We start from the raw sequence: 12,156 nt of genomic DNA on the forward strand, positions 1-12,156 counted from the left end.
ATGATCTCCTTATCTCAAAATCCTTAATTAAATCAGCCAAGACTCCTTTTCCAAATAATGTAACATTTCCACGTTCTGGGGGTTGGGACATGGACATGACTTTTGGTGGCCACCACTTAGCTCACTACAAGTACTCACTCATTCTGAAACTATACAGAGTCCAAATCTTGGTTGTGCTCCTTACTAGCTGTGTCCTTTGTCAGGCTAATTAAATTTCCAGATAGGGAAAATTTAGATAATACCATCACAATATGCAGGTGTGTATATTTATTTATTTATAAATGTATATCCTTGAAATTTTTTCTTTTCTTTTTTTTTTTTGCACAGAAAAATGTCAGCAAGGATGCCATCCCAACTATATTATTTAGTTATCTCAGAGGATAGAATTGGAGGAGATTGGGTGGGGGTAGAAAGAGAAGTTGTACCCATCTTAGAGGGTAGTTACAAGAGTTCAATGAAATTCTGTTCAAATGAAGCTAGCGCAGCATTAGGCACATAGACGATGTTTAATTCATGGTTGCTCTTAATAAAGTTATGTGTCTTGGAGACAATGTAGACACTAAAAGGAATTAAAAGAGATGAGTTTCTCAACATGTGTTTAAATCTTATTTGCTGTTTGTAGTTCTGAATCTTTAATATTTAAAAGTTAGAGTAAAGTTTAAGTTTCATTAAAGTTATGAGACCAGTGCTTGGCATTAAGTACTGGGAGGTATTTCTCATTGGTGGGTCCTGGAATTTTCGTGATTTATTTCAGTTGGCTTTGAGATACGTTTATGGATTCATTTGTTAGAAAGGGCTTTTGCCTTAAAGGGAAACATTCCAAACAGTTTGCCCTGTTAATTACAGATAGCTTTATTATCTCTTTTCCAGGCTACAAAGTAGAATTCTTATGTTCTTTAATAGGGTCATTTTGGCTTGGTCGTTTGTTTTGTTTATTTTCAGACAGTTATTGGGACAGGTGAGGACGTGAATAATCTCAGATTTCTGCAAACCATTAAAAAGAAAATAAATATAGTTAAATATTAATAGTTGTTAGCTTTATTTTCATAATGTCCCTTTAAAAACATTGGTGAAATAAAAAAGACAGACAATATCAGATGTTGGCAAGGATATGGAGAAATTAGAACCCTCATACATTTCTGGTGGAATTGTAAAAAATGGTTCAGCCATCTTGGAAATCAGTTTAGCACTTCCTCAAAGAGTTTAAACATAGAGTTACTGGAAAAAACAGCAATTTCACTTTTAGGTATGAACCCAGGAGAATTGAAAACACCTGTCCAACACAAAATTCTGCTAACGAGTGTTCGTAATGGCAAAAAGTGGAAGTAACTCAAATGTCCTTTTGAGCAACTCAAATGTCAAATCAGCTAATGAATAACAAAATGTGGCTGTGCATACAATAGAATATTATTTGATGATAAAAAGGAATAAAGTATTGATACATGCTCTAACAGAGGTGAATCTTTAAAACATGCTAAGTAAAAAAAGCCATTCACAAAACAGCACATATTGTATGATATCATTTATATGAAATGTCCAGAATAGGCAAGTGCATAGGGACAAAAAACAGATTGCTGATTACCTTGGACTAGGGCAGTGGGTTAGGGGAAAGAGGAGTGACAGCTAACCAGTACAGGGTTTTTTTAGTGGGTGATGAAAATTGATTGTGATGATGGTTACACAACTTTGCAAATATATTAAAAGCCATTGAATTGTGCACTTTAGGTGAATTGTGTGGCATATAAGTTATATCTCAGTGAAACTGTTATTTTAAAAAATTGGTCAACATCTAAGTGCACTAGGATATGGTTTCTTTTTGTTGCTTAACCATCTCAAGAATTATCCAACTCCATTTTTTGTACTGTATATTACGGTGAATTTTTTTTTTTTTAACGCCACGCTTACTGTATGTCAGTTCTTTCCCATATATAGCCTGATTATAAGGATTGGGATACAAAGTTAAAGCTAACTATGATAGGTCTTAAGATAGGTCTTAACATTGTCTACTGTTGTCCTCTTTAAATGTTGTCTACTGTGCATTCCTTTCTTAGGACATCTAAGAGTCCATTGAAATGCCATATTCCAAAACTTATGTATTCCAGTGAACCATGTTTCTACATTCTTATGTCAGGTAGCTACCTGCCAGCATACTTCATATGGTATCTTTAGACCCGTTAGCCATACCATGAGATGCCATTTTGCTATCCAGGCCCTTTCAGTCCAGCTACTTTGAAAGAAGGCATTAGTAAACATGGATTCTTTGAGAGTCATCACTAGCAGTAGTGATTATTATTTTTATTATTAAGGGGTCTGAATCAGCAATTTCTTTTGTTATCTCATATCATAAATAATACATTGTTGAACTTTATAGAACATGAAGATCTAATTGCTATTTATTATTAAGAGGTATAGGCCCTTGAAGGGAAAACCCTCATTCACGTAATACTAAGGTTTGGCTAAGCTCTGATGAGGTATAAAACAGCTGGTGATGAAGTAAAGAGTGGTTACATCCTGTGCAAACCTACACTGATTCCATCAGAGAAATCCTAAAGTACCCTTTCACATGGGTAGACCTAAAACTATTGATGTAAGAGATGAAGGAATATAAAAATTAAAGCTATGGTAGTGTTTGAGGTGGAATGGCCTTATTGCCTTCCATTTTAAAGATAGGGAGAACTGGAACCCATTCTATCAATCCAGGGCTCTTCCACAATATCATGTTGTTATTAGATTTACCTTAAGAACATAGATACTGTCCAACGGGCTCTAGCATCTTTTCTAAGTTTTATCTTCGTTGATGACTCATGGTTTATATTCTACTTCCTGCTTCTTCAGTCAATTCTATTGAAAAATTAAAGAATGAAAAGTAATGAATACTAACATCCATCCCTTCCCCATCCTATCATCCTTCACTAGAGCTTTCTGAGGAAATAAACTGAAAAGGGAGGCTGTTTGCAGTAGAACTCCAAAAAGAAGATCCTTCCCAAAAGTGTTTGGTCACAGTTCTTAATACAGGTAGCAGCATATGATTGGGGAAGGAATGGTGCTTGATATCAACTCTAATAACAAAACTTTTCATTGTCATTTTCCCCCCTAGTATCGTCTAGACTGTCACAACCATCCTCTCCTCAGTCAGGCTGCCCATCACCCACCATTCCAGCAGGTAAAGTCATTTCTCCATCACAGAAGCACAGCAAGAAGGCACTAAAGCAGGTAATCATGCTATTCTGTTTATCAGAATTATAATCTCCTACATTAAAAATGCATGATTCTGGCAGTCAGTGAAAATTTCTTGAAAGGACGTTAGGGAGAAATTTTGTGTGGTTTCCCACTTTGTATTTAATAAGTTATGCACCTCTGTGTTATAGGTTTATGATAGATACTCTTTTTATCACATTTTAAAAGTTCCTCATTAGTTTCCAATTTGCTAAGAGGGGTGTGTGTATGTGTGTGTGTGTTTAAATAAGAGTAGGTATTGAAATTTTCAGGTTGAGTTTCTTCAGCATTTATGAAGATGATCAGGTAGCCTTTCTCTTTAAGTCAACCAATATACAGAATTCCAGGGCTAGACTTTCTAATGTTAATGTATTGTTAGCTCTCTGGAATAAACCCTATATGTTTTTTATATAATTTTTAATATGTTAATGGAATTTTATTATTTAAGATTTTAGCTTCGATTTTATTATTTTCTTGAACTATCCTTATACAGTTTTGGAATCAGGATTGTTCTTAGCATCTAAAATAAGTTGTATAGCCCTCTATTATTTTTCTGATTTTTGGAAAAAATAGAAAGTATTTTTTTCCCTGAAAGTTCTGCAAATCTCACTTTTACAACTGTTTTCCTAGCATTTCAATTTCATCTACTACTACTGATCTCTTGATTTTTCTGATTTTTGAGCCAATTTTGGAAATTACTTTTCTTAGAAAATGCTCCATTTCACTTGATTTTTTTTCAAATATTGGTATAAAGTTGTACATAGTATTGTTTTTTATGTTTCTCTTTTGTTCATCAGTGTTGTTCATTTGTGATGTATCTTCTTTTTTCTCAATGTTACTTGCCGACTATTTTATTGGGCTTTTCAAAGAACTTGCTTTCTATTTTTTGAAATGCAAATTATCAGTAAATTTAAATTTGACTAATAATTAAGGACACAGACTAATTTTATCCTCAGATTAGTATATATAATACAGCTTAATTATAACATCAAGCACAAGCACTGTCAAGTATGTGGGAAAATGACTACTTGTAGTTTGCTGGTGGAATATAAATTCTTATGGCTACTTTGGAGAGAAATTTTATGTTTATTAAAATTTTAAATGCATATCCCCCATGACTAAGTAGTTAAATATTTGGGAACTTATCTTAGAAAAATGCATGTATTCATACATACTTACATACACACACACACAGGAAAATGTTTGCATTAAAGTTTGTAATAGCAGAAACTTGCAAGTGGATATATATATATATATATATATATATATGAATTCCTTAATAAACAGCGGCATATCCAGATGCTAGAAAATTATACAGGGTTAAAAGTTTACCTTGTAATTAAGTTTTTCTGTATGCATAGACATGGAAACATCACCACACTATAATGTTTAATCATTAAAATCAAGTTGTGTTACAACATTCATTAAAAACATACACATAGCCACATACATACCCAGAACAATAGTATATTTTTAATGGAAATATGAATCTGTATATACACGGAAACACATACATACAATGTAAGTGTAAAAAAAGCTCAATAAGGAAAAATAAATTGATGACTGTGGTTATCTTTGAGGATTGGGGAACAAGACTGAGTGGTGGGCAAAAGAGACTTTAGCTTTATGTTTGAATTAAATGGTAAAAATGTATTCATGTCATAACTGTTTAATTAAAATTTTAAGGGAATTCTCTGGCAGTCCAGTGGTTAGGACTCAGCGCTTTCACTGCTGGGACCCAGGTTCAATCCCTGGTCAGGGAACTAAGATCCCATAAGCTGTGTAGTGCGACCCTAGATAGATGATAGATTGATAGATAGATAGATAGATAGATAGATAGATGGATGGATGGATGAGATAAAATTTTTTTAATTATGGGCTTCCCTGGTGGCGCAGTGGTTGAGAGTCTGCCTGCTGATGCAGGAGACCCGGGTTCGTGCCCTGGTCCGGGAAGATCCCACATGCCACGGAGCGGCTGGGCCCGTGAGCCATGGCTGCTGAGCCTGTGCGTCCGGAGCCTGTGCTCCGCAACGGGAGAGGCCACAACAGTGAGAGGCCCACGTACCGCAAAAAAAAAAAAAAAAAAAAAAATTTAAGTAGGTCTTAAAGTGTTTAAACCAAAAGTGCTTTTATTAAAAGATGTCCAAAAATTTGATAAGGTTAATTACAATCTGCCTGGGTATCCTGCAGCACTTGTATTTTTACACATTCTTTGCAAGAGTTTAAGAAGTATGAGATGCACTTTGTTATAAAGCAGAAACTAACACACCATTGTAAAGCAGTTATACTCCAATAAAGATGTTAATTTTAAAAAAAAAAGAAGTATGAGATGCCTCTTTTCCACAGAGAAAAGGCAAGTATTTTAGTAAAACTTGTTACCTTACTCACGACATATATACTACTCTGTATTATTCTCCTGTAACCTCAGGAGTCAAATACTATATTTTCTTTAAGGAATACCAGTATGAGAAATTATATAAATTAGACTGTTGGTATATAAAGTAAGGCCTTGCCTCCAGTATATGTTTTTCATATTATTAGGTGAGAAAACGTATTTCAGTGTAAGTTATCCTTTACCCCAGTGAAGGTTTTTTTTGTTGCTTGCTTTTTAACTTTTATACAGAATTAGAACAGGGTTTGTAAGGTACTGAGGGAGGGGAAAACTGAGTACAGTTCTTAAACAGAGAGGCTGTAAGTTATTTTGTTTTCATCATATATCTGAATTTACATGATCATAGCAGAAATAGATAAGATCAAATGGTTCTATTAAATTTTGCATTAACTTAGAATGACCTAGGTACTGTGAATAGAAAGGAATGAATACTAATGGATGCCACACAGGAAGCTTGCAAACATTTTCTGTTTTGATTGCAAAGAATGAGAGACAAGCTGTATGTAATCAGTGATCAGACAGCACTGACATTATGCTTCTGCCTCACCTATTATAAATGTTGTAGGTGAATGTAAGCCAGATACCTGACTCTCTCAGTTTCTTTTCTCCACTGACAGCTTAGATCAAGGAGATCAAGTGTTGCCACTGTGCTTGCATGGCATAGCCAGAGGTATATGTGAATGTGAAAAGGAGAAAACCATATTGTGAAAAGGGAATGAAAGACAAGTAGGCAGTTATTCCACACCTTTCTACATGATGGTCATGAAAGTTAAAGCTTAAACTGGCATTTTAATGAGGTCGTAGATGTTCAACTTTTTCCTGAAATGTAGTTTTACTTTCTTAGTTTGTCTTTTTTTCTTTTTAAACCCTTGAGTTTAAATATAGCCTTTATATATCTTTATGATTAAAATCTGGGAAGCTATTTGTCTTTCTGTTCATTCTAAATAGTTTAGTATATTCTCTAAACTGAGAACATCATGGAAATTAAAATATTCTGAAATAACCAGAAGGAATCACACTGTTCTTAGAGCCCATGTTTTCCAGTCTTCCTTCCCTTCAGTTTACTGCATTGCTATAAATTGCTGAGATTTATTTGGTCTTTGGGCCAAATCTTACTGCTCTTACCTGAGATCAAATTCAAGTAGTTATTTGCAACCTTTTGTTCAAATGCAGAACCTCTGAAACATACCTAAGCTAAATATTTACATTTCTACATAAAGTTGATGCAAATGGGACTCTTCTTGGTCCAGGGCTTAGAATTCTGTTTTCAGAATGATTGAAAACATCTACATACTACAAGTATGAGAAGTCCATGGCTTACTGGTGATTTTTAAGCTCTAAAAATGTTAATGACAATTTCTCACATTTATTTAAAGGAGAACATTGGTAAAAAAAATATCCAAACTCTTAAGGATTATTTAAGCCTTGTGTTTAATTAATTTAGTTTAGATTTTTGTTTACTTTGATGGATTTCAAAGAAATTGGATAATCAGCATACTCTTCTTCACCACTTAAAGTCATTTATTGTTTTGTTATTACTAAAAACGGATTTGTTTTGTTTCTTACAGTCAGTTTTCTCTTTATAGGCTCTAAAACAGCAACAGCAGAAGAAACAGCAGCAGCAGCAATGCAGGCCAAGCATGTCCATCTCCTCCAACCAGCACCTCTCTCTGAAGACTGTCAAAGCAGCCAGTGACTCTGTACCTGCCAAACCTGGTAGGCAGACTGAATGTCTTTTCAGTGAAAGTTTCTTTTTCCAGTATTTTTGTATACCAAATTCATACACTATATCCTTTATTTTTAAATTACTGTATTATATTACTGCCAGATCATCAGTATAAATCCTTCTAGGGTAAAGGGGGAAATTTATGCAGAGTAATCATACAGTTGTTAAAAAATACATCATTGGGATTTGCATGTTAGAATAAGATCAATGACTAACTTCCAATATGTCTAAACTAATAATATTTGAAAGCCTCTAATTAGTAACTTTATAAAGCTGATGTTTCCAAGATGCTCACACTGAACTCTTCACTGGTTCTCTTCTTTAAAAATAAAAGGTTTTCCTAAGACTTCTTGATACATTTGGGTTTCCATTGGACATATCCAGAGGCCTTTGGATTTTTTGTTGTTGTTGCTTATTTTGTTTTTAATTTAAACTGGTCTAGATACAGGCTTTGTATTTTATTACACAGTTTAGTTTGATGCCAGCTGATTATATGAGTTGACCAGATTTAAACTGTCTTGCAGAACTGCATTTTTGTTAGGAAGGAAATTTACCACCAGAAGCAAATAATGTGCTGGGAGGAGGAAAGGGATTTTATTTTACTTTTTGACTCCTTATTCTCAGACTCAGAACACATTTGAAGGGTCACATTGCCTCATACATAACTCCTTTGCTTAGCGTTGAATGATTTAATTGTTCACTTGATTGATTATTTGTTTCTGTTTATACCCTCAGGGTCATATTTTATATATATTTTTAATATATTTTTATATATATATTTTTCCCCTAGCGATATGGGAAGGAAAGCAATCTGACGGACAGTCAAGCAGCCCTCAGAACTCAAACTCTAGCTTTTCTTCTTCAGTTAAAGTGGAAAATCCTTTGCTAGGCCTGGGAAAGAAGTCATTCCAGAGGTCTGACAGGCTTCACACAAGTAAGTTTATTTACAAAGACCTCAGTTCTCGCACCTTAAATTTTCAACTCTGTGTTTGAAATACATCAACTGTTTGGCTTAATTACTCCTTCCTGTTCACCTTTGAGCTCTTGACTGTTTTCGTGTTCTTCCTATCCTGTCTATCAAACTTCATTTCAGAATAAGATCTGTTATCAGCCATTTTGTAGTTTATTTCTCTTTCTGACAAGAGGTTTCTTTATCCAGCATTATTTACCTTTTATCTCTGTGTACAGAAAGGTAGAAGGGCTTATAATTAAACATGGCAAACTGAACCCCTTTTCCTGCTTCCTCTAAAATCCCACTATAAAATGAGAATATGGAAATACAAAAGATTAAACCCATTAGGGTGAAGAAAATAAGGAGATAACAGATGGACAGGAAATATCAACAGATTTTGAAAGATAAAAAAACTGGATGGAGTCTTTCACAGAGCTGAGGAGCAGATGCCAGTAGTCAGCAAGCCAGCTGAGCCTGTAGAGCACCAGAAAGGTTTATGAATTGGAGATACCATATCAAGGATTGAGATATCTTTCTCATAGTAGAGAAAGATGAAGCATAGGGTTGAAAAGAAAAACCTTTGAAAGTTAATAAGAAGAAGTTTGATGCCTCAGCCTAGCAGGAGACAGGAGATTTATTTTGAGGTGAAATTAAACCATCTAGACTTGAGATTCAGAGACACCACACATAACTGAGGACAGATAATGAGGCAATGTACCGGACTCAGGGAAATCAAGTAAAATACAAATACTAAATAGTGAATCTCCTGCTTGCTTGGTTTCCAGAATGTTAGTAGTGAGGCATATTTCTACCTCCATTACTCTGTTCCTCCTCCACACCTATGCTTCAGCAAGAGATTGTGGGATTGGTACCTAAAGAAATTGAATAGTCTCAGAAAAAAAATCTCCAGGCAAATTTATAGATTCACAACTAAAAGAAATCATCTTGATCATACTTCTGTGGAGCTCACCAGTCTACAAGATGCACCCAGGCACCCAAAATTTTCAGTCTTTTTAGTGCCTCTCTTTTACTTGTGATTGCTGAGGATCACCTTTGAAGAAAACCTCCATCATGAGAGAATCTGAAATACAGACTCAGAAGAAACAGACAGTTCAGGAAGGAGAAAACTTAATAAACAAATAACCTTAAAAACTATAATATCCACAGAAAGAAAAGATGATACTGCATCCATGAAAGAACAGAATACTATTTTAAAAATCAGAAAATAAAGAGTACCAGGATATTAAATAACATGGTAGCAAAAATAAAAAAATTTTAATAGAAATACTAAAAGTTAGAGGTGAAGACATTTCCCAGAACATAGGTCAAAGGAGAGAGAAGGTAAGAAAGTAGGAACACCAATCTAGGCTGTCCAATGTCTTAAATAGTAGGAGTATCAGAAAGGAAGAACAGAAATTGAAAGGAAGGTAAATGATAAGAGAAATAATACAAGAAAATTCTGTAGAATTGAAAGCCACAGATTCCAGACTGAAAGTACGTGATTCCTGTCAAGAAACAGGAACATAAAGAAACCTGTTCCAAGACCATTCTTTTGAAATTTCAAAACACCTAGGATAACGAGAAGATTCCAAAGAGAAAAAAGTAGTTCACATATAAAGATTCAAGAATTGGGATGGCAGACATGTCAACAGCAACATAGAAGCTAAACGATAGTGCAGCAATGCCAACAAAATTCTAAAGGAAAGTTATTTTACATTCATTTATATAAAACAGACCCTTCCAAAGTATTAAGCGTGAGAATAGAATTAATATTTTCAGACAAGTTCTTTGTAAAAATCTGGTTTGAATCTAGGTGGGATTGTACATTGGTACATTTTTCTTAGAGACAGTATCTGCCTTAAACTGAATACGCCCTTTGAGCATCAGTCGCACTGCCAAAGATTAAAAATATTCATTTATTGGGACTTCCTGGTGCTCCAGTGGTTAAGACTCCATGCTTCCAAGGCAGGGGGCACGGGTTCAATCCCTGGTCGGGGAACTAAGATTGCACATGGTGTGTGGCGTGGCCAAAAATTAAAAAAATAAAAATATTCATTTAGTCAACAAATACTTATAGAAGGTATACTAATATGCCAAGCACAGGTTTAGGGCCCAAGAGATGTGGTGATAAACAGAACAAAGTTTCTTCCTTATAGAGCCAATATTCTACTTAAATTCAGTTAAAGTCACAATTTTAGTGTCTTCATTCAATTGCAGTTGAAACATGGAGTTACAAAATTAAAGTATGGGCCAAGAATTTCTGACTTTCATAACACAACAAGAAAAATCAACTATAAAAAAAGAAGGCATGGTATATTTAATTTTGACCTAATGGCCAAGAAATAAATGAAAATTCATCTTCTTTCATGCAAATAAGGTTGTATGAAAAATAAATGAGTTCATACATGTCAGTGTTTAAAATAGTGCCTGACACTTAGGAAGCCCTATATAAATGTGTTTACTGCTGCTGTCATCGATCATTGTTGTTATAATTACTACTACTATTTCAAATTTATGGAGACCTGCATTTTTGGAATACTGATAATGAACTTTATAAGTGTACTGTAGTTATTCAACACAGAATTCTGTGTAGATTGGATCAAGCTTGTTTATCTGAAAAATATTTCAGCCTTTTCCCCCCCTTGTTTTTTGGGCTGCTTTTGGTATGGCTTGATTTATTAATAATTGAGAGAGATGTGTTGAAATCTCCTATCCTAATGGTGGCTTTGTTCAGTTCTCCCTGATGTTCTATCAGTTTTCATTTCACATATATTGAAGCTACCTTATATTAGATATTTTCAAGTTGAAAATGTTCCTGGTGGATTGAACCCCCCCTTTTTTTTTTTACCTTGTCAATCTCTGATTAAGTGTTTTACTTAAAGTGTCTTTCGTTTGATATTACTAGTGGTGCACCAGTTTTCCTATGGTTAGTTTTTGCCTGTTACATTTTTACTTTGTTCATTTCTATGTCCTTGTACATTAGGTATATCTCTTTACACAGCATATAGCTAGCTGAATTTTCTTTATTTTCAATTCAATATGTAAATCTTTTTTCTTTGGTGAATTTTATCCATTTATATTTATTGTGATTGTTAATCTATTTGGACTTGTTTCTACAATCTTATTTTTTTGTTGATCGTTGTCCTGATTTTTTTGTTTGTTTCCCTTTTTTTTTTAATGAATAAGAAATTTTTTTTGGCTTGCCTCGACTTTTTTTTTTTTTAATTTTTATTGGAGGGATTTCCCCGGCAGTCCAGTGGTTAAGAATACGCCCTTCCCCTGCAGGGTGCTCAGATTCCATTCCTGGTTGGGGAACTAAGACCCCACATGCTGCTCAGTGCAGCCAAAATAAATAAATAAATAATTAAAAATTTTTTTTTATTGGAGTATAGTTGATTTACAACTTTGTGTTAGTTTCAGGTATACAGCAAAGTGATTCAGTTATACGTATACTTACATTCATTCTTCTTTAGATTCTTTTCTCATATAGGTTATCACAGAATATTGGGTAGAGTTCCTGGTGCTATACAGTAGGTCCTTGTTGGTTATCTGTCTTATATAGTAGTGTGCATGTGTTCATCCCAAGCTCCTGATTTATCCCTCCCCACCACATTTCCCCTTTGGTAACCCTAAGTTTGTTTTCTATATGTATAAGTCTGCTTCTGTTTTGTAAATAAGTTCATTTGTATTTCTTTTTAATTATATTCCACATATGAGTGATATCATATAATATTTGTCTTTGTGTTTCTGACTTCACTTAGTATGATAATCTCTAGGTCCATCTATGTTGCTGCAAATTGCATTATTTCATTCTTTTTTATGGCTGAGTAATATTTCATTGTATATATGTACGATGTTTTCTTTATCCAT

At 34.2% G+C, this 12,156-nt stretch overlaps 1 protein-coding gene across 1 annotated transcript in view; it reads left to right on the plus strand.

Annotated features, from left to right (window-relative positions):
• Nucleotides 1–12,156, plus strand: part of ASXL2 (ASXL transcriptional regulator 2) — a 133,105-nt gene that overhangs the window by 92,413 nt on the left and 28,536 nt on the right. The window contains exons 5-7 of the mRNA XM_060026977.1: nt 3,098–3,213; nt 7,195–7,324; nt 8,125–8,268. Coding sequence (XP_059882960.1) covers nt 3,098–3,213; nt 7,195–7,324; nt 8,125–8,268 — 390 coding nt within the window. The remainder of the gene's footprint in view (nt 1–3,097; nt 3,214–7,194; nt 7,325–8,124; nt 8,269–12,156) is intronic.

The sequence above is a fragment of the Delphinus delphis genome, chromosome 12, assembly GCF_949987515.2.
Source record: "Delphinus delphis chromosome 12, mDelDel1.2, whole genome shotgun sequence".
Taxonomy (NCBI): Eukaryota; Metazoa; Chordata; class Mammalia; order Artiodactyla; family Delphinidae; genus Delphinus; species Delphinus delphis.